The sequence below is a fragment of the Herpailurus yagouaroundi genome, unplaced genomic scaffold, assembly GCF_014898765.1.
Source record: "Herpailurus yagouaroundi ecotype Mexico unplaced genomic scaffold, PumYag 159, whole genome shotgun sequence".
Classification (NCBI taxonomy): domain Eukaryota; kingdom Metazoa; phylum Chordata; class Mammalia; order Carnivora; family Felidae; genus Herpailurus; species Herpailurus yagouaroundi.
In genome coordinates this window covers 61204537-61231317 of record NW_024412400.1, presented here as the reverse complement: position 1 = coordinate 61231317, position 26781 = coordinate 61204537, and the positions used below count along the sequence as shown (strand labels likewise).

General features: G+C 36.0%; 1 protein-coding gene across 2 annotated transcripts in view; it reads left to right on the top strand.

The window, feature by feature from the left end:
- Positions 1–25250, top strand: part of PDCD10 (programmed cell death 10) — a 48169-nt gene extending 22919 nt beyond the window's left edge. The window contains exons 2-7 of one of the 2 annotated variants that reach the window (XM_040480679.1): positions 7345–7398; positions 13361–13478; positions 14118–14244; positions 21542–21620; positions 21925–22007; positions 24605–25250. In XM_040480679.1, the coding sequence (XP_040336613.1) occupies positions 7345–7398; positions 13361–13478; positions 14118–14244; positions 21542–21620; positions 21925–22007; positions 24605–24686 (543 nt within the window). In that variant the 3' untranslated portion in view covers positions 24687–25250. The remainder of the gene's footprint in view (positions 1–7344; positions 7399–13360; positions 13479–14117; positions 14245–21541; positions 21621–21924; positions 22008–24604) is intronic. The other variant, XM_040480678.1, reaches the window with a different exon arrangement.
- The last annotated feature ends 1531 nt before the right edge of the window (positions 25251–26781 follow it).

The window sequence follows — 26781 nt, the reverse complement described above, 5'->3', positions numbered from 1 at the left end:
TTTTTTTCTAACAATTAGAGTGATCTTTTCCTACATATGGAAAATGGATTTTATTTGAATCTTCACTTTGGAAAATAGTTACATAGGATATGAGATTCTGGTAAAATGCACTATTGGGATTGATACTGATCCATCTTTTCTAATTTATTCATGTGTAAGAAAAATTAATTTGAAAGAAAAAGAAATGGCTATGAATGGACTGGTAAATCTTTTCCAGAAATAAAGGCAATGATTCTTGCCAGATGATATCTGAAAAAATATGTGGGTTAATGGGCCCAGAATTAGAACATGTTGCCAAATGATTCATAGTTGGTTCAAGAATTAGTTGTTAGAACTGAATTTGAAAATGAAATGGCAAGAGGTAGCCGACTGAGAGATACTATATCAAATTGTCAGGGTCTAGTTCTCGAATTTATGATCTAACACTATAGTATCAAGCTTTGTATAAAAATTATTTGTCATGTTATTTAAACACAAGTATTCAGAGGGGTGCCTGGGTGGCTCAGTCGGTTGAGCGTCCGACTGCAACTCGGGTCATGATCTTACGGTTTGTGAGTTCGATCCCCGCGTCGGGCTCTGTGCTGACAGCTCGGAGCCTGGAGCCTGTTCCGGATTCTGTCTCCCTTTCTCTCTGCCCCTCCCCTGCTCACACTCCATCTCTGTCTCTCTCAAAAATAAACATTAAAAAATTAAATAAACACGTATTCAGAAATAAAGTCTTTTAGAAATAGTGGTAGTAGGTCTCCTCTCTGATAGAGATATGAATGAAATCTGGGGCTTGATTTAGGAATGGCATAAAATAATTGTGCCTTTAAATGTGCAGTGTTTGGTTGGAAAGAATACAATACTGGCATTGTTCTCTGACATTCCAGTATATTAACGTAACATCCTAAATAAGATACCTAATCAGTTAAACATTAATATTTAACTATATAGTTCAAACATAGATTTTTCCACAAGTCTACTAATGGGAAAATTAGAATCTAGTTTGGCTCTGTTTTTCTGTGCTATGAGGATTTAAAGATAAAATGGTTGTCGAATTAATCTTATAGAAAATAGTATCAGAGTAGAGATGAATGTTTTCCTCTGAAGCTAAAAGCTGCACTTAATTTTGTCCACAGTGTATTGTAAGTTTGTTTTTTTTTTTTTAATTTTTTTTTCAACGTTTATTTATTTTTGGGACAGAGAGAGACAGAGCATGAACGGGGGAGGGGCAGAGAGAGAGGGAGACACAGAATCAGAAACAGGCTCCAGGCTCTGAGCCATCAGCCCAGAGCCCGACGCGGGGCTCGAACTCACGGATCGCGAGATCGTGACCTGGCTGAAGTCGGACGCTTAACCGACTGCGCCACCCAGGCGCCCCTCTAAGTTTAAAAGCTGATGCATTCTCACCTTGACATTACATCCGTAGTAGTGACAGTGGTAATCTGGAAGTCATCTTGTAGTACAGAGTTTTAGATAGTAGGACATCCTTACACCTGGGAAATTTTAATACTGTTACTCCAGCTCACAAAGCAAAGTTATTTATGGTATTCTGGGAGTTTGATGCTTGCTAAACTTAATGAAGCTATGCCAAGACCGCTGAGAAAGGAGTAGGCTTCTTATTTAATCAGCTGCTGCAGAGTTCAGAGTCCCAAGTATATTGCATGTGTTGTAAATGTACTGTGTAATCGGTCTCCTGGTTGCATTATGAAATAATGAGTTTATAGAAGCCTCATGACAAGTCTTAGATCAGATTCTCAGGTACTGTATCACTGTCTACTGATTTTTGTGTATGGAGGAGGCGAGAGGTATAGTTCAGTTCTTCATTCCAGGAAAAGGTACACCATGTATCATTTTTTCCTTTGACTTTTTATTTTTTTATTTTTTTATTTTTTTAATGTTTATTTATTTTTGAGAGACAGAGAGACAGAGAGTCAAAGTGCTAGCAGGGGAGGGACAGAGAGAGAGGGAGACACAGAATCTGAAGCAAGCCCCAGGCTCCGAGCTGTCAGCACAGAGCCCGACATGGGGCTCGAACTCACGAACCGCGAGATGATGACCTGAGCATTAAGTTGGTTGCTTAACCGATTGAGCCACCTAGGCACCCCTTCATATGACTTTATAGAGGAATTGTTTTAAGGTGAAGTATAATTTTTTCTAATTGGAAGAAAAAAATCAAACTCCAAAATTTGAGCATGGTAAACATCTTGACAGTGAAGACCTGGGTTTTACCTGAAATCCCACCATCCAGAGGTGACCATACTTGATATCGTGCATAAGAATTACCGTTCTGCCTCTTACTTAGGCTGTATAATCTTATCTTCTTTTATTATTTATAAGATAATGATAACCAGTAACATGTTTATTTTTCATAACTCTGTGAAGTAAATGACCTCAAACATTGTAGTGCTAAGAATAGTACCAAGCATGTAGTGAAGTATTAGCTGTTATTCAGGAATCTTTCATGTAATTTTCTGTAGACCATTCTTAAGGAGACATTTTTGTAAAAGTTAGGTGGCTTTGCTTACCTTTTTTGCTGGACAATTTGGCAACCCCAGGAATGGATCAATTTAGAAACAGTTAACTGCATTTATTATGTGTAAAACACATGACTGCATTTGTCTTCTGTGTGGCAGCACAGAGGTTAGTAGGTGGCCTCTTGATTCTTTTTTTTTTTTCTTCTTCTTTTTTTCTTTTTTTTTTCCAAAAAATTTTTTTTTTCAACATTTATTTATTTTTGGGACAGAGAGAGACAGAGCATGAACGGGCGAGGGGCAGAGAGAGAGGGAGACACAGAATCGGAAACAGGCTCCAGGCTCTGAGCCATCAGCCCAGAGCCCGACGCGGGGCTCGAACTCCCGGACCGCGAGATCGTGACCTGGCTGAAGTCGGACGCTTAACCGACTGCGCCACCCAGGCGCCCCATTGTGGCCTCTTGATTCTATCTACTTTTGTCCTAGGGTTTGGTTTTTTGTTTGTTTGTTTGTTTTCTTTTTTTGACCTGGTTCACCTCATTTTTATTTGAGTCATAAGAAGTGTACCTTTTATACTGGTGTCCTGGCCCTGTTTGTTCCTTAAAGAATAGGATCAGTAGTCTTTGTGGGGAAGGGAGAAAGATGTCAGCATGGGGGAAATCATGCTTGATTTTGAGGAAGCAAAATTTAAAAAAAGAAAAAAAGTCTTATGCAAGACCTGTAAAACTTGAGCAACCAAAGGGTTAAATGGATTTTTTTCTTTTTTTTTTTTTTTAATTATGGGTGTAAGAGACTGGGTTGATACGTAGAAAAGGAAGTATAGGAAAGAACTAATAACTTTTGGAGGGACCAATGTAATAAATGAGCTCTCTATGGAATCAAAATTATGTGTAACCTTTTGAAATACTTTCATGAACATTCTAAAGCAAAGTTTGCAGTTAGTACTAAGTGCTCTCAGAAGCTATCAAAAATAAGTTCCAGGAGGAGCTCACAAAACTGAGAGTAGGCAGGATGTGAGGTGAGCCTTGCTGTTAGCTTCACCCAGCCTATCATAACCCTCTAGGTAGGACTTGAGGCACTTGTCCTTATGTTTTTGGTGAAATGAGATATTATGTGCCCCTTTCTCTCGTGCTCATTTTTTTTTTCCTTTACCCTTTTACTGGTGACATGGAAATCCTAGATGGCTGAGCCCCAAGGAAAGTCCCTCCTTGTCCAGATAGATATCCATTAATCAAGGTGTAATCATATTTTCCTCCTCCTTAGAATTCAAAATGTGGTGTGTGCACTATCAATTGCAGCTAAGAAATGATGGATGTTGGCTCATTAAAGATACCCTAGCCAACAACTGTTATCTCAAAAGCTAGAAAAAGCAACTGGGCTAATTAATGAAAGCATTGGAAACAAAATGGAAATTCTTTTCTGTTCTGAACTTACATACAGTGTTTACACCCCCATGTGTTACCAACCTGAAGAAATACATAAGTGGGAGAATAGCCAAGGCAGAAGATTTTAAGAGTATACCCTCTTTAGGACCATTCAGATCTCTTTTTCATAAAGACTTTTTTCCTACTTCAACTGATAGTGAGTGATCCCATCACTGTCCGTGTAGTGGCTTACTTAAATTGATCTTCTGGGGTTCCAGGACTATAATCTATTTCTTTGTATCTGTTACACTGACCTCCTTACACATGGTAGAAACTCAGGAATTTGTTAGTTCTTAAGTAGTTGAAGAGGTTCAATGATAGGGGGACTGCCAGTCTGCAAAGGGTGAATTCAGGGAGGCTGGGTGGCATTAGTGGCTTGTGCATAGGTTTTGGAACCAGACAGAACTGTTATGAATTCTGCCTCTGTACTTACAGCTACTGAACATTGGGTAAATTTATGCAAACTGAATTTCTGCCTTTTAAAATAGAGATGATGATCGCTAGTTACAGATTGTGAGGATGAGATACTCTATAAAAATACTGTATATAACAAAGTTCATTACAGGTGCTAAGTAAATGATAATTGTCATTAGGATACAACAGAACCTTACATTGTCATGAAAGGTAGGATAAACATGATTTTATAATCAAATCATCTATCACAAGTGAAAGATCTAAAAAGGAAGCTCTTTTTATTTGGGAAGATAAAAACATATCTTGCTGCCTGAGTATTACAGGCTGAAATTATAAATAGATTCAAGAACAATTTAGATAAATTTATGGATGAGAGATTAAGTTCAATTCAAAAAATATATATGTGCCTGCATGCCTGCTATTCCCTGGGCAGTGTGGATATCATATGAGTAATAAAGCCTAGTGGGTTTATTACAAGTTGTGTGGGTATATAATGTATCCCAAAATGACTCCCAGCAGAGTTCTGGTGAGGTGCTTCACAGCTCACAGATTTGATTTAGTATATACCTGACTTTTCCTTTTCTTTTCTAAGATACACTTATGTAAACTTAATCTAGAAATCCAGAGAGATGCTGATGTCTATCTTGGTACTTTTATTACTTCTTCACAAATTTTCTGGGCCTCTTTTACTTGCCTTGACCCTTTCACATAACAACCAGTACAGAAAGAGATAATAATGCTGACACTTGAAGGTACACATCTGACTCAGACCTTTGACTTGCTGAAAGAGGTCAGAGTGTGGTGTAAACCCAAATAAGGAAATGGTTCCTATCAGAGTGGAAAACATTCATCCTGTCTGCCTGCCTCTCCCTCCCTTGCACAAGAACTTGAGATGAGAAGAGCTGTATTGTTATTTTAATCTTAAGTAGTATTCATTATAATTAAATGAATTCCATGGAAGAAGTTTTCATTTTTGGAAGCATACTTTCTTTAATTTTATAAACTTACATAGTTGCTTCTTTGTTGTATTTGCCTATGTGGTTCCCTTGTATCTTCCCGGCGATGTTAGTTTTACAGGATTTGTAGAAGCCAAGCTAAATACTGAATTAAATGGTCTGTTGTTTATTTTTGGAGATAAAGTATTTATCTTGGCAGATTTTGTTGTTTTTGCCTTATGTTTCAGGTGCATAACTTGTAGGGAGATAAGGTTCTTGGCATTTCTGTCTTGTTTAGAAAATAAAGTGTAGGCCATTCCTTAAATACATGTATGTATGTTTATATTGTTTATAAAGGCAAAGGTACATTTTATTGCCTCCAAGGATTGAAAGGAATATTTACTGCAAAATATGCTATGTTCATAAGGTTTTTGTAAAAATATTCCACTTGCATAAAAATCTATAAAAGTTACATTGTTTTTGAACATTTAATATTGTCCCCAGTAAAAAAATATATACTTTAGGATACTTAGGTGGCTTGGTCAGTTGAGTGTCCAACTTCAGCTCAAGTCATGGTCTTAGTTAGTGAGTTCGAGCTGCATATTGGGCTGCTTGCTGTGGGGCGAAGCTGCTTTAGTTCCTCTGTCCCCCTCTCTCTGCCCCTCCCCCACTTGTACTCTCTCTCAGATATGGACATTAATAATTTTTTTTAAATATAAAGCTTAAAAATATACACACACACACATATATACACACATTGAGTTTTACTGAGTTAATTGGCCCAATCCTTAGAGACCAAAGGAATATGAATTTAACCGAAGGTAGTTACTTTAAGCCTAGCAGCTAACTCTTCAACAAATGGCTTTTTTTTTTTTTTTTTTTTTAACATTTATTTATTATTGAGAGAGCATGAGCATGGAAGGGGCAGAGAGAGAGGAGACACAGAATCTGAAGCAGGCTCCAGGCTCTGAGCTGTCAGCACAGAGCTCGATGCGGGGCTTGAACTGACAGACTACAAGATCGTGACCTGAGCCAAAGTCAGATGCTTAACCGACTGAGCCACCCAGGTGCCCCAGCAAATGGCGTTTTTTTTTTTTGCTTTTTTTTTTTTAATGAAATTTTATTTCTTTATTTATTTTTGGCTCACTGAAAAATGAATTCTATAAAGTATATAATAAGGACACTTATTTTCCATAATTGTAAACCTCACATTTTGATACTAAAATTAAAAGCTTTGGAATTCAACTTTTGAGACAGTATTTTAGGTAACTTTTTTCTTAATCCCGGTAACATAGAAGACAGATGATCCACAGTCTTTATTTAGTATCAAACCTTTTATCGGTGCTATTTTCTAATTAATAAAATATACTAACGTCAGCTTAATTCCTGGCTGAGGAATTGTAAAATAATTAAAAAGGAGTAAAATGCAAAGAATCTTAAATAAATGTTTTCTTGGTATTGATCATTTTATGTTCGGTGCACACCCAACTTACCATGTACTTGCAATAGACTATTGAGAATTGATCTTGAATCCCATTTTCAATAATTGAAGTAAATATGTTTATTCTTTCTGTAGAGACTTAATATTATTTTGTATTCTATGCTTATCTTAAATCTACTCTTAAAGTAGAGCTTGTCTTCGTTTTTTTCGTTTTTGTTTTTGTTATTTTGAGAGAGAGCAGGGAGAGGGAGAAAGAATCCTAAGCAGGCTCCATGCCCAGCAGGGAGCCCTATGCTGGACTTGATCTCACGACCCTGAGTTCATGACCTGACTCAAAATCAAGAGTCAGAAGTTCAACCAACTGAGCCACTCAGGTGCCCCCAGTGTGTTTTTCTTCTCTTCTCTTCTCTTCTCTTCTCTTCTCTTCTCTTCTCTTCTCTTCTCTTCTCTTCTCAGTGAAAAACTCCTATATATTCCTTAATTTCTCATGGTCTCTAATGAAAATTTTAGATAGCCTGTGTATTTGAAGAATTATGGTGATTTAGAATAATTAGCAAGTGTTTTTGTTAATCAAATGATGGATGTATCAGTGTGATTACTATAGAGTGGAATATCAGAAATGTGCTTTTTCTAAGAAAATTGATATTAACAGTGATTTAAAATTTTTATTACAGCTAGAACGAGTAAACCTGTCTGCAGCTCAGACACTGAGAGCAGCTTTCATTAAGGTGAGGTGCACATAATTTATTATGATTAAAATGTATGTTACGTATAAATCTGAATATCATGTGATAATTGCCACTTTATTTCCTTCTAGTGAAAACCTCTAAGCTATCTCAGGTCTGTTTTAGTGTACTCTTTAAAGCTTAAAACACTTCCAAAAAGTGAATTGACACAAATGCTGTTTCCTTAGCATTCATCTTTTTATCACTTTTATGCTTTTGAAACTAAGTTCTTTGGAGTCTCTTCTCTTTAGCTTTAGAGTATATTTTCAATTTCTTTTCCTGTTATTTGACTTGATAAAAACCTTTTGGTGACTCAGTTAGTTGGGCGACAGACTGGCTCAGGTCATGATCTCACAGTTCGCGGGTTCAAGCCCTGCGTCGGGCTCTGCACTGACAACTTGGAACCTGGAGCCTGCTTCAGTTTCTCGGTCTCCCTCACTCTCTGCCCTTCCCCTGCTCGGTCGTGTTCTCTCCCTTTCTCTCCCCCTCTCTCTCTCTCTCTCTCTCAAAAATATTAAAAAAAAAAGCTTTTTGTAAAATTATAATTTGAAAATATGTTTTTCATATTGCTTACTTACAGAACCTAAGTATAAAACAGTATTTTTGATGGGAAAATAAGAACTGTGTGTAGGTCAGATTAAGGATACCTTTTCCTTATACGGTCGAGTCACTTAGAGTCAACTTTTTCATTGTCTCCAGATTTGGAGACAAATAATTACTAGCCACATACTATTTAATAATTACTAGCCACGTGTTGCTGTTGAATACTTAAAATATGGTTGGTTCAAATTGAGTTGTACTCCAAGTATAAAATATACACCAGATTTTGAAGACTTAGTATAAGAAAAAGAATGTAAAATAACTCAGCAATAAGTATTTTATAGTAATTACATACTGAAATGGTAATATTTTGGTTGTACTCCTAAAATGATTTCATGTATTTCTTTTTACTTTTCTAATGTGGCCACTAGGAAATTTAAAATTACAATGAATGACATTTGTTGCTTGAGTTATATTTCTGTTGGACATCCCTATTCTACATATTGGGTGCAGTCTTTCATATAAAACTTTATTCATCCCCCTTCCTTTCCCGGTATATATCAGGGTGCCCAAATCTTTCATTTTTATTTACTTTGTGTGTATTTGTTTCTGTCTGTAGCTAAGATAACTTATATTTCAGGTAAAGTATTTTAATGTTTAAATCTAGAAAAAAATGTATAGGTAAGTTTTATTTGAATAAAACCATAATGCCATCCAGCTTGATTTTTTTTTTATGGCAAAGATTAGTTTATCGATACCACTCTTAACTGGTAGCATAGACTATGTCACTAGACATCTCTCCTACCTCACCATAAGAATTTACATTGTATGGGGCGCCTGGGTGGCGCAGTCGGTTAAGCGTCCGACTTCAGCCAGGTCACGATCTCGCGGTCCGTGAGTTCGAGCCCCGCATCAGGCTCTGGGCTGATGGCTCAGAGCCTGGAGCCTGTTTCCGATTCTGTGTCTCCCTCTCTCTCTGCCCCTCCCCCGTTCATGCTCTGTCTCTCTGTCCCAAAAATAAATAAACGTTGAAAAAAAAAAAATTAAAAAAAAAAAAGAATTTACATTGTATGTATTAGATTAGAGCTAGTTTGATGTGATTAATACTCTAAAATGCACTGCCTGTATATGTATACGTAGTAGCTTAATTAAAATATGTTCTGACAAATCATTGGGTTAATGAAGAAAATGAATCAGGTAACACCATCAGTTTCTTTTTTTCTTTGAGTTTGGTGTGGTTTTGGAATGGCATATTTAGTCATTAGGGAGGCATGATGGAAACTGTTTTAAGCTGACTTTCTAACTATTTTCAATGTGGCCAAAGAAGGGAAGGAAAGGCAACTTATTTCACAATTTAGTATTGAGGGGCGCCTGGGTGGCTCAGTCGGTTGAGTGTCTGACTTCAGCTCAGGTCATGATCTCACAGTCTGTGGGTTCGAGCCCCTCCTCGGGCTCTGTGCTGACAGCTCAGAGCCTGGAGCCCGCTTCAGATTCTGTGTCTCCCCCTCTCTCTACCCCTCCCCCACTCTCACTTTGTCTCACTCTATCTCTCAAAAATAAATAAATGTAAAAAAAAAAAAATTAAAAAAAAAACAATATAGTATTGATAAGGCAAAAGTCCGTTTTTCAGCTTTTCTGATAGCAAGAACAGAGAGAAATTTCTCGTGCTCATCATAAAGAGGACTCTGTCTGAAGTAGTAGATGATATCCTCAATGTTATTTCTAAAAGAGACAAAATAATTTCATTAAGCTTTTTCTTTTAATATACTTATATATAATCTGATGTTTTAACACTAAAGTACAATTTAAACTGTGTTTAAAGTATGTGGTTATGATAGATCTGGTTTACCATATGGATAAATTTTATTAGCCTTGGCACTGATTCTTAATTGGGGAAAGTGGAAGTTCATTTGAGAGGAAAACAAATTAGTTTGCCTTGATTTTATCATTATTATCATATTTAATTTGTTAATTTTTTTAAATGTTTATTTATTTTTTTTTTAATTATTTTTTTTTTTAAATTTTTTTTTTCAACGTTTATTTATTTTTGGGACAGAGAGAGACAGAGCATGAATGGGGCAGGGGCAGAGAGAGAGGGAGACACAGAATCGGAAACAGGCTCCAGGCTCCGAGCCATCAGCCCAGAGCCTGACGCGGGGCTCGAACTCACGGACCGCGAGATCGTGACCTGGCTGAAGTCGGACGCTTAACCGACTGCGCCACCCAGGCGCCCCAAATGTTTATTTATTTTTGAGAGAGAGAGAAAGACCGTCATTGTGAGTGGGGAGGGGTGGGGGAAGGAGCAGAGAGAGGGAGACAAAGAATCCGAAGCAGGCTCCACGCTCTGAGCTGTCAGCACAGAGCCCGAGGAGGGGCTTGAACTCAAGAACTTTGAGATCATGACCTGAGTCAAAGTCAGATGCTTAATCAACTGAGCAAATTTAATTTGTTAAATTTCAAATGGAATTAAAAGGGCATGCATTAAAAAGATGAAGATTTTGTGTTTTTAAAACTAGAACTTATTTGACAATTTTTTTTAAGTTTATTAATTTTGAGAGAACGAGAGAGGCAGAGAGAGGGAGAGAGAATCCCGAGCAAGCTCCACACTGACAGTGCAGAGCCCCATGCAGAGCTCATACTTACAAACTGCAAGATTACAACCTGAGCCCAAATCAAGAGTCGGATGCTTAACCGACTGAGCCACCCAGGCGCCCCTGAAAAAAGATTTTAAAAGCCTCACTCACCCATATATCCCTATTAATATCCATAATATATATGCCTATGTTTCCAGTTCTTTGACCACAACACAGTGTCATCTATCAAGGTTTAATATTTATTTTTATTATTATCACAAGAAAAAGGATTAAAATAGTTTCTCCCAAGATGAAATACTAATAAATACTATCTTTTAAGATACCTGTTGTCCTTGGTTCTTTTTCCTCTTGGAAAGTTCTGATAGGTTTTGCTGTTGAGAATCACTGAATCACAAGAGTGGATGTTACTGCCTTTGAGGATAGTTTCCTGTCATAGTTGGGTTCTTTATAAAAATTGGACAACCATAGAATGCAAGGTTGTATTCTGGGGCAGACCTGAAGATATAGATAGATAAAGTCACCAGTTTAAGCATAGATCTGTTTATTTTGTCAGTCAGAAGAATTGGGTAGATTTAAGGCATTTAAAATTAAAAGTAAGTAGCTTAATTAGGATTTCAGCCAGAAGATACTAAGACTGTAATTCCTAAGCTATGTGCCTAGGCACCCTGCGTCCCCACAGCAAACTCAGATGGGTGCCATGAGTTATGTTAAACATCTAAAGGAACATAGTGATGCTAAACATCTGTTAGACCCTGTGAACTATGCTAGCTTGAAGTAGTTTGCAATTCCAACACACTAGATTAAGCCCTATTCCTTTCAATGATGTCATATCTTTATGAGGTTGGAATTTTGGCCATTGCTGTGAGAAAAAGGAGGTACCACAAGAAAATCAATATACAACAGGAAGTGAGGGCAGGGTCCAATCTGATTCCAACATTTGAGAATTGTGCAGTGCCCAACAGGTGCATATATCTCAGTAGCAAGTAATCTTGGTTATTTAAGAATTAAAGAAAATATTCTTCTTTCAATTTATGTATTTCTTAAAGACTACTACAATGTTAGAAGAACGCAAGTACTTATTAAGTTGTTTGAACCTAACTACTTAATACATAGCACTATTAAAGTATATTTCTTAGCACTAAGAACACTTGTGAACTGAGAATGCTCAATACTTCTGCAAGATTTCTGTAATGCTCCAGTTTGGGCAGTTTCCAGACCAACTTGATGTTGGAAACTTTATTCTCAGACTGTCAGCATTTAGTTCTTTTGGCACCGTATTATAACTTAATCAGAGATTGTCTTCCTGCTGAAACTTTTTGTGAGCAGATGGGGAATGCGCTCCTGCCTCCTAAAACAATGCATTATATAGGCAATGTAATGCTACTCAGAGAAGGAAGATAAACCACTGTTATCAAATACTGGCTTATTTACATAGTGTATATAATTTTGTGACAATTCACCAAATTAATGTTGATACCATCTTAACCCATATTTATACAATTTTTCTTCAAAAGGTAGTCTTGTATTTTAAAAATAGATTCTGTCTTACATATACTCATGGAACGAAAAATCAAAACAGGTTATAAAGGGAATGAATTCATAGGATACACTTTATTGTTATTAATCATCTATGAAAATGACTTCCTTAAGTAGCATACGACAGCAGTTAAAATGGTCCCAGGATTGAGATAAATGTGCATATTTTCTTTTCTCATTCCATCCGAAAACCTTTCAGTGTTTGGTACTTGAAAAACAAGATGTTATAATGGAAAGAGCATAGGAACAGAAGAAAGCTAGATCTGCAGTGATACCAGAAAGGAATTGTAAAGGCAGAGGTTAAATGTGCTTGACACACAAGGAAGTAAATAGATCGCTGTCCGATTATGATCATAAATGGTGTTTCTATTTGCCATTTAATATTGGGCAAAAATGATAAATCATTAGCACAATGATTCAAATTGACAGGCATCTTAAAACAAACTTAGAATGTCATTACAAAATTTTTAAAAATAGTAAAATGGGACAAAAATCACTGGGAAAAACCCATATCAGAAAGTTAACTTTGATAAGCTCAGAACTCCTATGTTCAGTCCTGAAATGGCTGGAAGATTTTAGTGCCCTGGTGAATGTAAGTAACATAGAACCAATACACTCATTAGTGAGACAAGCTCAGGAGATAGCAAAAGGATGAAATGATGTTCTGTAAATTATCCTTGCTACAAATATTCTTGCTACAAAAGGAAATATTCTTGCTACAAAAATAAAATAGGAAATGAAAATCATTATGTGGGAAAGTAGTTAAGGGATTATATAGCTTAAATAAAACCTGCAAAGGGAACTCTGCTTTTTTGTTTCATTTTTGTTTTTCTTGACTTGCTGTTCATTTAAATGCCAAGGATCTGCAAAGTACTGGTAACATAAGTATTACTTGATTCTCAAGTTGGAATATTAGCTAATGAGAAAAAAATCTAAATATCCTTAGTATATTTAAGCTACTGAAAAGAGTAATTGATGGATTATCAAAATATATATAACCTTTATTTCTATTTTTGTTACTAGTTTGATTGCAAGTGAGCGTAGAGGAGAAGTAGGAAGTGTTAAGTACTTTACGTTCAAATGGCAAAAGAGACCCTGGCTGTAACAAGAAGCCTCGTGCATAAGCTCTGAGGAAACATAAGTGAATGCCATCAGGACACCTACTTTACAAAGGTTTCTGCCCTCATAAGTTGATCACTGAAAGAAATTCTCAGCAGGTTCTAAACGATTAAGTTTTGGCTTTAAAATGCTGACTGAGCTTCTGTGTTTTAAAACTAGCTTTCTCTTCTTTATAGGCTGAAAAAGAAAATCCAGGACTCACGCAAGACATCATTATGAAAATTTTAGAGAAAAAAAGTGTAGAAGTTAACTTCACAGAGTCCCTTCTTCGAATGGCAGCTGATGATGTAGAAGGTAGTCAGAGAGTCTTATTTACTTTTCCTACATTTGTTGAAAAGCATTTCCTCCAGATCTTTATTTGACAAAAGGGCCTCCCGCCCCTTCCCTTCTCCTTCCCTTCCTTACTATTATTATTATTGTGATGATAGTGGGGAAAAAAATCAATGTAAATTGTGTTTTAAGTGAGATTTCAAGAATGTGCTGAAGATATTAGTAGGTTGTTTGGGTTTTGATATATTAAATATAAAGGTTTTTATTAAACTCATCTACCCCATTGACAGATATCTGTTGCCATTATATTTGTTATGAATGTCATAAGGTTTAAGGTTTCTGTGTCAAGTATAGCTTCAGAGGCCTGATAAACTTGACTGAGATGTTTGTTTAGTTATTTAAGATTCACGGGATTTCCGTTTATCCCAAAATGGAAAATGTTTGGTCTTTCATCTTCTGATACTTCACTTGTAGAGTGAAGGCCCTAATACTATTTCCGAACTAAGTTGAGTTTTAATGAATTTTGCTTTTGCAGCCTTGTCTTTCCTAATCATCTGGCCTTTCTCTCCCCACTCTGCCACACCTCTTTAACCGATGCTGGGAGTTCTTGTACTTGAATTTGGCAGGGAATTGCATGATGCTTTTTATTATGTATTTTGTCAGAGTATATGATTGAACGACCAGAGCCAGAATTCCAGGACCTAAACGAAAAGGCACGAGCACTTAAACAAATTCTCAGTAAGATCCCAGATGAGATCAATGACCGAGTGAGGTTTCTGCAGACAATCAAGTAAGCAGCTTTTGGCTTTGGTTCTTCTTTTCTTGAAAAGACTTCAAAAGAACCACTAATTCTAGGTGTTTTATTTTGGTATGACATTAATACTAAATTGAAATGCTAATTTGAAATCAAACTTGAAATTTTTAAATGCTGTATTTTTGATTATTAACTTTTAAGCTGTGGTATTTGGCATTAGAACGTAATGTTTTTTAGAATGTTAATATAAAAAGTGAATGAAATGTACATAAACTGGAATGCAGTTTGAACTATAAAAAATAATTGAAAAATGTAAATGTCAGATTAAAGTGAATAGAGAAGTTGGATAAATTATAGTATCGGTAACAGAGGATACCAGTATTATTTTTGTTTCAGAAATGGCATAAGTCATTAAGATAAGTAATGTACTCTTAGGCTTGAAGAGCATTTTTTAATATTTGCCAAATCGTAAACCTCCAAATCCTTACCTTTGGGATACAGGTTAAATTAGACTGAGAATATGCGTGGGGCCAGGAGGCTGACTGGTGAGCAGCAGCAAGAAGGATCATCCTTGAGTAGTGGTTCTCAAACCAGGGGCGCTCTCCTCAGGGGTGAAAGGGTGGGAGAATGAGGGGGAAACTCCAAACATGATTTCCGGATGAGTAAAGAGTCTCATAATTTTCTTCAGCCTGACTGGATACAAAATGAAGAAAATTGGGAATAACTAGAATGGCATTATTAGTGCAACCTTTTAGTGAAACCACAAGTAGAAAATGCTGACAAGGAAAGATTTTCAGGTTTTTGTTTTTTGTTTTTTTGTTTTTCTGGAAGAGGCTGCATCATCATACATCCTATCTTTATTTAATTTATTTTTTTTCATTTACACCCAAGTTAGCATGTAGTGCAACAGTGATTTCAGTAGTGGATTCCTTAATGCCTCTTACCCACTTAGCCCATCCCCGCTCCTACAACCCCTCCAGTAACTCTGTTTGTTCTCCATATTTAAGAGTCTCTTATGTTTTGTCCCCCTCCCTGTTTTTATATTCTTTTTGCTTCCCTTCTCTTATGTTCATCTGTTTTGTCTCTTAAAGTCCTCATATGAGTGAAGTCATATGATTTTTGTCTTTATCTGACTGACCAATTTCACTTAGCATAATACCCTCCAGTTCCATCCACATAGTTGCAAGTGGCAAGATTTCATTCTTTTTGATTGCCGAGTAATACTCCAATATATACACACACACACACACACACACACACACACACACACACACACACACACACACACACATATATACATACACACACACACACACATACACACCACATCTTCTTCATCCATTCATCCATCGATGGACATTTGGGCTCTTTCCATACTTTGGCTATTGTTGATAGTGCTGCTCTAAATATGGGGGTGCATGATGTGCCCCTTTGAAACAGCACACCTGTATCCCTTGGATAAATGCCTAGTAGTGCAATTGCTGGGTCATAGGGTAGTTCTATTTTTAGTTTTTTGAGGAACCTCCATACTGTTTTCCAGAGTGGCTGCACCAGCTTGCATTCCCACCAACAATGCAAAGAGATCCTCTTTCTCCGCATCCTTGCTAACATCTGTTGTTGCCTCAGTTGTTAATGTTAGCCATTCTGACAGGTGTGAGGTGGTATCTCATTGTGGTTTTGATTTGTAATTCCCTGATGATGAGTGATGTTGAGCATTTTTTCATGTGTCGGCCATCTGGGTATCTTCTTTGGAAAGGTGTCTGTTCACATACATTGTATCGTTGAAGAATATAAAGAGGTTCACTGGAAGTAAATAATAACATTCATCTCTTAGAAATAGTATTCTTTGTAATTCACATTACAAAATGCTATTTTAGCTGGTTTGGGCACCTATTGAGTGGTATGGGGCGAGGAATATCCCATTTTAGAAAATAATGGTTCATGTTGGGCACCCAACCCAGCTATCAAGGAGCACCCCTCCTCTTTTAGGTCTTCTTTCCCCCTCCCCCTTTTTTTTAAACTTTTTTTTATTTTTGAGAGACTGAGATCTAGAACACAAATGGGGGAGGGGCAGAGAGAGAGGGAGACAGAATCTGGAAGCAGGCTCCAAGCTCTGAGCTGTCAGCATAGAGCTTCACACAGGGCTTAAACCCACCAACTGTGAGATCATGACCTGAGCCTAAGTCAGATGCTCAGTGGACTGAGCCACCCAGGTGCCCCTCTTGTAGGTCTTCTAATTGAGAACCTGAAAGTGTGAGAAAGATTTTTCATTGGGTAGCCAAATTTCATGTCACAGGAGCAAATACCAAGGTAGATATTTTACCCTTATAGGAAAGCCTCAACTTCCTTTAACTATTTTTAATATGTAAAAAAGGAAGACAGTCAACTGTGCATGAAATTTTATTTTTAGTCTAATAAAAAGTAAACATGTTTTATCTCATAAAAGGGTAAATTGCCAGTGATCTGAAGCACAGTTGTTTAAACAACTTATTTTGGCATTTTCAAAAAAATTTAATAAGATTTTAATGTGTTTTGATCATATATTTGCTTATAATCTCTGCTACGTTTCTATGAAAATATGACATTTTAAAAATAATATTTTCGGCAGATTTTGCCTCAGGTCATTGAAGGAGAAGTTTATAGAATCAATGTCATCTTCATAGTAATAGCAGTCACTTAGAATAATGTATTCAGTGCTTTCTTAAGTGCTTTGTGTGTATTAACTTATTATAACACTGCCATAACAAGTGAAGAAATTAAGTAATTTTTCCAAGGTCACAGAGCTGGTAAGTTGGTAGATCTGGCTTTGAACCCAGACAAACTCGCTCCATGGTCTTCTCTGCTGCTTCCCAATCCGAGATGCATAATGCTGATCTAATCTGGTGATTGAAAAAAAAAGTTTCTACCATTTGGAAGAGGTGTGATAAAGGACATCTTAATATAGAATTCCGGTAGGTAAGAGAGAGAACAGTGTTGTGGTTGAAACTGGGGTAGATATGATAGGCCCAGAACCCTCATCCTGCTACTTTGACACCATCTTTCCCCTCTGTGGAGTCCCCAAAGCATCCCTGCTAAACCCACTGTGGCTGTGGAGAGAGAGGTTTGAAAAACACTTTATAAACAACCACATTTTAATTGTGAGGAAATCGAGGTCAGGAGCCTAAGAGTCTTGTCCATAATCCTTGACAGAGGCCGAATCAGGGGCTTGTCTTTCATTTATCGGGCAGTATTAATATTTCAGTTCTGTTTTCTGGAGTGTGCCCAGCATGACTGAATTAAGAATATTGGCAATTCACATTTATTTCTTAACCGTTTGAGGAGGTATAATTGGCCATGGAAAGTTTGTGTTGATAATATGTATTATTTCTGAGACTAAAATTCAACCATGTATGAATTAATATAGATAGGTAAGGTGTAATTATTTGTATCACTGATATAGATTGATACATTTTGGTACATATCGTCCCCATGGTTAATTGTTTAAGGCTTATCCTTCAGGTACAACATATTATGTAGTTACTGTTTTTTTCTTTAAAATATTTTACTTTTGTATATTTAAGGTAGTTTTATCTTCATTTATTTTAGCAATATTTTTCAATAAATCTGTATCAAATGCTTTATCAAGTACTACATGTGATTTCATGGGTTATGTTAAAGTAGAAAAAAGACTCCTGTCCACTAACAAATATCCAGGTATTTTTGTGTATGTTAGCAGACCTGGGTTTGAATTTCTATTCCAGTATTTAGCAGTGTGGCCTCAGTTAAATTGCTTATTAGCTTCTGTCTTTCTAGCTTCTGTCTGAAGATGAGGGTGACAGTTGCAAGAGTTGAAAGAAATGACATACACAAAGTGCTTCACACAGAACTGCGCATATGCTTACAACACATGTTGCATTGTATTATAGGGCTTTTTTCCCCCTTTTCTCTATGGAGATGATTAGGAAAATGATCCGGCAAACAAATACGTTAAAAGTTCTTTTGATTAATGAATGTTTCTGTTTGACTACAGTTAAGCTTATACAAATATTTAATAAAATTAATAGGGGTTTTTTAAAGTCTGATACATTCTAATGAATGACTAGTAGAGACTTGTACCTTAATAAAGCAGAAAGCCATGCGTTGATCTATTCACTCTTTATAATCTTCATTTGCATAATTATATGCTAAAATTCACGAGTTTGGTTTTCCAGATGGCTTCAGAATAGCTTTTCCAGAGTTGTCCAGTCTAGACCAAACTAAACATACAGCATAGGAATTTCCTTCAAGTGTTCACATAAACATATGTTATATAAATTTGGGTGACATGATTAAAAGCTCTACTATTCCATGCAAGTTTTGGATAAGGTGTATGTTTACATTTCATCTGATGCTTGTTGTCCTCTCTTTCAAGTGTATGTTTCCCCAAAATTGCCCTACTAAAAGCTACAAATTGCTAAAATTCCTTCCTATTATAACTGTATTATATGTCCCTTTTCACAGAATCACTTAACTCCAGACTGTTTGTAATTACACTGGAGTTATTTTATCCTCAGGTTTTCTCCATTTCTTGATCTGTTACATTGTCTGAAGTATTTTTTAGGGCTGATTATTTTCTCTTGTTGGAAATGGACCCTTAACTACTAATACAGTTTAGCTTCCCTGGTGCAAACCTTAGTGCCTTAACTGAAAAAACTCTTCTGTGTACATACAGATGATGTAATATTTGACATAAATTGCCCAGATTGTTTTTAAATTTTTTTAATGTTTATTATTTTTGAGAATGAGACAGTGTGAGTGGAGGAGGAAGAGAGAGAGAGAGGGAGACACAGAATCCAAAGCAGGCTCTGGGCTCACAGAGGTTGAACCCATGAACCGTGAGACCATGACTTGAGCCGAAGTCAGATGCTTAACTGACTGAGCCACCCAGGTGCCCCAACCACAGGTTGTTTGTAGAGGAGGGCAGGCCTAGGGATAAACAGCCTTGATCATTCCATAGAATTCTTTATGAAACCCTATGGCCTAGTTCTAGGCTCTAGGTTCCCAAACACTGGATTCCAAATTTGGTTCATCAGCAAAATCACCTGGGGGCTTATTTTTTAAGTTTTCTTTTAAAATATAGATAGCTTCCCAATATTCATTAGTAAGCCTGGGGCACTACTATTCAGTAAACCCTTGCTTTATCTAAGAGGTGAGTGGGTGAGAACTCACTGCTCTTTTGACCTATAGAATCCAGCCATTGTCATTATATATGGAGCATATATTCATCTTGTTGACTAGCCCAGAAAGCACATTCTTATTGTCCTTTTTTATTTTTATTTTTAAAAATTTTTATTTATTTTGAGAGAGAGAGAGAAATCACATGACAGGGGAGGGGCAGAGAGAGAAGGAGAGAGAAAATCCCAGGCAGGCTTCATGCTCAGCACAGAGTCCAACATGGGGCTTGAACTCACAAACCTTGAGATCCTGACCTGAGCCGAAGTCACTTAACCGACTGAGCCACCCAGGCACCCCTAATACCTTCTTTAAAGTAGAATATTAAAGTATTCACAAAGTTCTTCTGTATAAACACCTGTTTGGTCACTCTAATTTGCTCCATTATGTTCTGTTTTAAATGGGCTCATTATGGATTTGAAGTACATTCCAAATATTTATTTTCTGAAATCATAATTTTTCTCATGTCATAGTCACGTGACATCACTTTATTAAGCAGTAATGAATTTATGCACATCATAGCAATACAGAAGGAGTCAACTTACTTGAAACCATAGATGAAAGGAACTGTTGTATGAGTTAAAACTGCTGTTCGTAAACTAGAGGCAAAGAGGAGGAGAAAATGAGTGGATAGATACCATTTCTATGTAAAATTCATTGTCCTACTTGCATATTTCATATTCTAATATATCAGCCTGATATCAATGTTTGACATACAGGAGGTAATAAGTAAATATTTATTAAAATATTTTACTATTTCAGAATAGGCTAAAATACTTCCTTTATACCAAAATCCTGCATACTTGTAATTCTTAGTCTTCCCACTTGCTTATTTGTGGGAAATCTATGAAACACATACAGAAATCTGGACACAGAGCTTTTTTGGTTTTTTTCTTTAGTAAAGCTGAAATGTTTTAGGTTTGAAATACCTGAAATCTGACAGTTGTGATTAAAAAGTCAGTAATAAAAGATTATCTTTGGGATGGTCTAGATTCATGTCTTACTAATTCATATCTTCACACTTACATTTGCATAGCAGAAGTTTAAGTTCAGTTTGACCAAAAATATTGCTATGAAGTTAGAAGATGAAAATTGAAAAGGGCATAGATATAAAAGACCAGAGTTTAGAAAAAAAAGTGGTTTACGGATAAGAATAACATTCAACTCATGAGAATTACTGATTTCTTTATCTCCTTAAAAGGAGAGGAAGGTGTTGATGCATATATAGTCCAGGGATGATAGCTGAAAAGGGTTAAAGTAGAAAAAATATTCTGATACTGCCTTTCTCAGAAATTTAAATGTATTTTCCAAGGGAAATAATTACAACAAAGGTTTGGAAGAAGAGGATAGGCAGTTGTTAGAAGGTAAATATATCTTAAGAGATGTATGGGGCACCTGGGTGGCTCAGTCGGTTAAGCGTCCCAACTTCTGCTCAGGTCATGATCTCACAGTTCGTGAGTTCGAGCCCTCTCAGCTGTGCTGACAGCTCAGAGCCTGGAGCCTGCTTCGGATTCTGTGTCTCCCCCTCTCTCTACCCCTCCCCTGCTCACACTCTGTCTCTGTCTCTTAAAAATAAATAAACATTAAAAAAAATTAAAAAAGAGAGAGTCTGAGAAGGAAATATTTCATTTTAAACATTCAGAGTATGAGGTATATGTAACTTGAAGTGCTGGTAAATACAGGAGGGAGTTGCATGTAGCGTAAAAATTTTATATAATTGTTCATGAGATAGCAAAAGTGAAGAAGATAGTAGCTTGAATTTAGCTACGTTAGCCAGAGAAAGGAAAAATCATAACTGGAAAAGATGAGAAGCAGAAATAATTCTTAAAAATTTGAGTAAGTAATGCTGAATGAAATGTTACTGATTTGGGAAGGTTGAAGTTGCAGAATAAACCTAGACCAAACTGTCAGCAGTGCAAGAGAGGTCAGGGTCACAGAAGGGTACGGGCTAAAAGCTCCACTGAAACTACTAGTCAGATGTTTGCACATGATGCGGGATTAGTGTGGTCATTAACTGCGTGATTAGTAATCCTTAAAATATGTGCGTATATTTATATATATTATATACAATAAACATGCACACAGACAAACCTCTTCCAAATGTAACTGATTTAAAGGAGATTCTTTTTTCCTTACCCAACAGGGATATAGCTAGTGCAATAAAAGAACTTCTTGATACAGTGAATAATGTCTTCAAGAAGTACCAATACCAGAACCGCAGGGTAAGTTTAGTAGAAGCTTTATAAGCTACCACCTTAGACGTTGCTTTACACTTAGTTGCTTTATTGAATTAAATACTAAGATGGTTTGATTATGGGAAATAGTTTTGTATCGTTAACCACTGGTTTTGTCATTGAATTAAAATATGCTGTTACATATATTTAAGTAAATACTTCTGAAAATTCTAATCCATAATATAAAGTCCATTCTGTATTCTGTGTAATCTTCCCGTCTTTGATTTTGGCTTTTGTGTTATTTCTCTTTTCTTATTTAATATTTTTTTCTTACTGTGTTTAATGTCTATAGGCACTTGAACACCAAAAGAAAGAATTTGTAAAATACTCCAAAAGTTTCAGTGATACTTTGAAAACCTATTTTAAAGATGGCAAGTAAGTAGTGTCATTTATCATCCTTGTCTTTTAAAGTTAAATTATGTAGTTTTATATAATACTAAAACCATGTAAATTACGCCCTTTTACTATATCGTTAATACTCGAGTTAACTAGTAACAAAGATAGACTGTTTATAAAAATAGCGTGTGGTTGATAATCCAGCCATAACTAGTTGAGAGCAGAAGGTGACCGACTTTTTCTGAAATAGGCCACATGGCAAGTATTTTGACTTGGGCTTGTCAGAACTATGTACTTTACCTCCACTGTTGTGGTACAAAAGCAGTCATAGTATAGGAGCAAGTGGTATTATGGCCATGTCCTAACAACACTTTATTTACAGACACTGAGATTTGAATTTTGTATAATTTGCACCTGTTACATAATATTTTTCTTCTTCTTTTTTAACCATTTAAAAATACAAAAGCATTCTTAGCTTGCAAGCCATACAGAAACATGGGGAGTGAGATTGGCTTACTACCCTACTTTACCAGCCCCTGAGGCTGTGGTTCTTAAATTTTAGTAGCCTCAGAATCACCGGGAGGGCTTATTAAAGAACAAATTGTCCATTCTGTAGGTCTAGAGTGCACCCAAGAATCTGCATTTCTAAGAAGTTTCCAGATGATACTGATGCTGCCAGGTCTGTTGAGAACTAAAGTTAAAGCAGTGGTTCTTAATGCACTTTGCATATTAGAATCACTTGGGTTCAGTTTTTAAAAATTCCAGTGCCGTGGTCTCAGTTTCGGAGGTTCTGATTCAGTTAGCTTGGAATTAGGGTTTAAGTCTTTTTAAAAAGTATTCCAGGGGGTGCCTGCGTGGCTCAGTCAGGCATTCCGCCTGTATTTCAGCTCAGGTCGTGATCTCACAGTTTGTGAGATCGAGCCCCGTGTCGGACTCCGTGCTGACAGCATGGAGCCTACTTGGGATTCTCTCTTTCTCCCTCTCTCTCTGTACCCCTACCCCATTCTCTCTTGCTCTCAAAATAATTAAACTTAAAAAAAAAAAAAAGTATTCCAGGTGATTTAAAAGTGCTGCAAAGGTTGTGACTAACTTGTGGAAGGAGGGAAGCTTTCAGGGTCCTTCTACGAGTAGTATACTAAAAAGGTAAATTGGGCGTTGTTTTTAAAGTCAGAAAAATCATCTAAATAGTGATTATTGCATTTATAACTGGCAGGGACCTCTAACATTTTATCCTACCATTTGAAATTTAAAGATCCTTAAATCCATGTCAAACCATTACAGTATTATAATAATATTTAAAAAAATAAAATACATTAGAATGGTCTGTTAATTTTCAGTTATTTTTTAACAGTTCAAGTAAGTTGAAATATTTACATTTATATTATAAATTAAAGATACTGAGCTACATTTTATTAATGGTTGTGTGTTATTCCCTACTACTGTTCAGATAGTCTAGGGGAAATGTTCCTTGACGACTTAGCTTAATAAGCTTGCAGGTGTGTTCTGAAAATAACCTTACATCTGTTTTTCCTTGGTCTCCACTGCTAAGCCCAAATAACCAAAACACATTAAAAGAATAATTTACTTGATGGGATCATTATTTCTGATTCTAATTAAGAACTATCATGAAATAAGCACATTGAAAGGTTGAAATTCCTTTAGAGCCTAATTTTCATTAATCTGAAGTTACGTACTCTGCATATGGATTATTCAGGCTCCCTACTACTACTTTTTCTCCATTCAGTAGCTTCTTTAAATTATAATTATTTGTGTATGAATAACGTGCCACGAGTTTTGTACCTGCTTTCTCAAAACTGGAAACTGTTACCAGAACCTGATCTTTGAGCCATCTTTCAATAGAGGGATGTATTTGCATTAATTCCACTAATTCTTTCTGGTCCATCTTTTTTGAGAAATGTCTAGGATAAAGATACAAGTTTTAGCTATGATACTTAGAAACTGATAAGACCACACTATGGGACTAGGGCATCAGTTCTTTGTCCCAAAGATGGGCTGATAGAAGAAATGTGTGCAGCACAAAGTAATTTCTAAGAACATGTATTTATATATCATCAGCTTTCAATATTGAAGCCACATGATTATTTTAAAAGTAGATTTATTCCAAAAGTAGTTTAGAATTCTCCTGGTTTTTTGTTTTGTTTTTTGTTTTTGAAAGAAGGTAAGAGAGATTGGGATAATTCAGATTTCGAGTAATTAACTTTTTTTCTTAAGTATCATGTCCATTGATACAGAGATTTTGAGGAGAAGATTCTATTTTGGTAACTTACGTGAAATCGGAGCTGGAAACTACATTGAATCCTGTTTGGCCAGTTTGTTCAACCTAGCCATGAGATCTGGGTTTTGAGGCGCCACCTATCATTAGCAGCCCAACACCTTATTGCCAGCCAGAACCACTAGGGGGCAGTAATTCCTAGGATAGTTTCAAATGATGCAGGAGCATTCAGTACCGACTGGTATGAAGGATAAGATCCTCAGTACTAACTTGCCTTTCTTTTTTTCCCCCTAAATTGATTTCAGTGCTACTGTTAGCAGATGGTGTCAAGTATAAATATTTTTAAAGGATGATTTTTTTTTTTTTTTAAAAAATTTTTTTTTTTTTTTTTTTTTTTAAACAGGGCAATAAATGTGTTCATAAGTGCCAACCGACTAATTCATCAAACCAACTTGATACTTCAGACCTTCAAAACTGTGGCCTGAAAGTTGTATATGTTAAGAGATGTACTTCTCAGTGGCAGTATTGAACTGCCTTTATCTGTAAATTTTAAAGTTTGACTGTATAAATTATCAGTCCCTCCTGAAGGGATTTAATCCAGGATGTTGAATGGGATTATTGCCATCTTACACCATATTTTTGTAAAATGTAGCTTAATCATAATCTCACACTGAAGATTTTGCATCACTTTTGCTATTATCATTCTTTTAAGAATTATAAGCCAAAAGAATTTACGCCTTAATGTGTCATTATATAACATTCCTTAAAAGAATTGTAAATATTGGTGTTTGTTTGACATTTTAACTTGAAAGCGATATGCTGCAAGATAATGTATTTAACAATATTTGGTGGCAAATATTCAATAAATAGTTTACATCTGTTAAACATTTCTTTACTTGAAAAAATACATATATATATATGTGTATATATATATATATGAATATATATATATATGATCAGAAGACCAAGACAACTTGGTGTAATGTCTAAAGAACTTCTAACGGGAGCTTACTAGCAGTTTATCAGATAATAAAGCAACAAGAATTCTATTTTTTGGTCCTTAGTCACTCTGGGCAAACGGTAGCCAATGGAAATATTTTTGTTAGTTATTATATATGAGGTACTGAATATTTTTGCAACCTGTTTTAAGAAACTTATGAGAAAGAAATGGCAGTTTATAGTGTCTTCACACTGTAATGTCACTTCTTGAACTCTGTGACAATGTAAAGTTAAGTTTTTCTGGTATGCTGGGCCCTACCTAATAAGCTTTGTACCTTTTTTTTCCAAAAATAGCCACAACTAATAGTAATTTGGAGCTATACCAGTGCTAGTTGGTTTGGAATTGTCATGAGTTATAAATGTTATACACACTCTTTAAATATATAGAGCTTTGTTTCATCATAGAGAAGTTTTACGGAAATTATGTATCAGGTGATCATATTAAGTGATTTCATTTTTCAATTATGATAAAATAAAGGGAAACTCAGGATTTGTTTATCTTTTATAAAGATTTTAAATGTTAAGCTAAATTTCTGTTTGGCAATACAAATTTCTTTGCTATAATGCAATTTAGTTTTTTTTTAACTTTTTTCTTTTCTAAAAATATAAAGAATTACTATCTTGGGCAACATAAGAGGATATCATCCTATTAGATATGAACAGGAAATATATGGAAAGAAGCAAAAAAAAATAGACAATTGGATGAAATCATTTATGGACATTTTACTGAATTGTTTTTTTTTTCCCCAAAAGTTCATAGTAAAACAAGTGGAATTGGTGATTTTAATACTATTTATTTTTGATATAAATTATTCACTCTTGGAAGTAGACAGATGGTTGTTTGCAAAATAGACTTGTGAATATATGAAGAAAAAATATACTGTTTTATCTTTTTCTGAGCAGCAGACTTTTATAACATAAACTAATACTATATTCCCTCCAGTTGTCCTGACCTCTTTAACGGAACTCACCAGTTACCAGCCATTCCCCAAACCATCTGTTTTTATAAGCCATCTGTCTTTCCATTTCACTGTCCAGTATCCCTGGTTTCCATTTACATGAAGTTTACCACAAAGTTTACTCAGAAGGGGGGTTTGTTCTCAGGATAATGCAGTTTCCTACATGATCCTAATGGGGCCGCGTTTGGGTCAGTGAGGAAAGGGTCAATATGGCCCTAGTCAGATTCATCTCCAGAGAACAGGAAAAAAAGGAGGAGGAGAAAACATTTGTTGAGCACCCTTCTCTTTGCCAAGAATACTTTGCCAAGTATTCTAAATACATTCATTGAATTTAATTCTCTTAACAGTCCCATGATTTAGCTGTCTGCCTTGCAGTTAAGGAAACTGGCTACCGGCACTTAAAATTACAAAGCTAGTAACTGCTGGTGCAGGGATTTGAATTCAGTGTTTGCCTCCATGATCTTTCCACTGATCTGTACTTCATTCATTGCTGAAAATCCATCTGGCTTAGAATACTAATTCCCTAACACCACCTGACAAAACACTCCTCGTCCACAGGGAAATAGGAAAAATCAGGACAGTGTGAGAAGTTTTAAATCTAAATTTCTGCATTTTAGAGGCC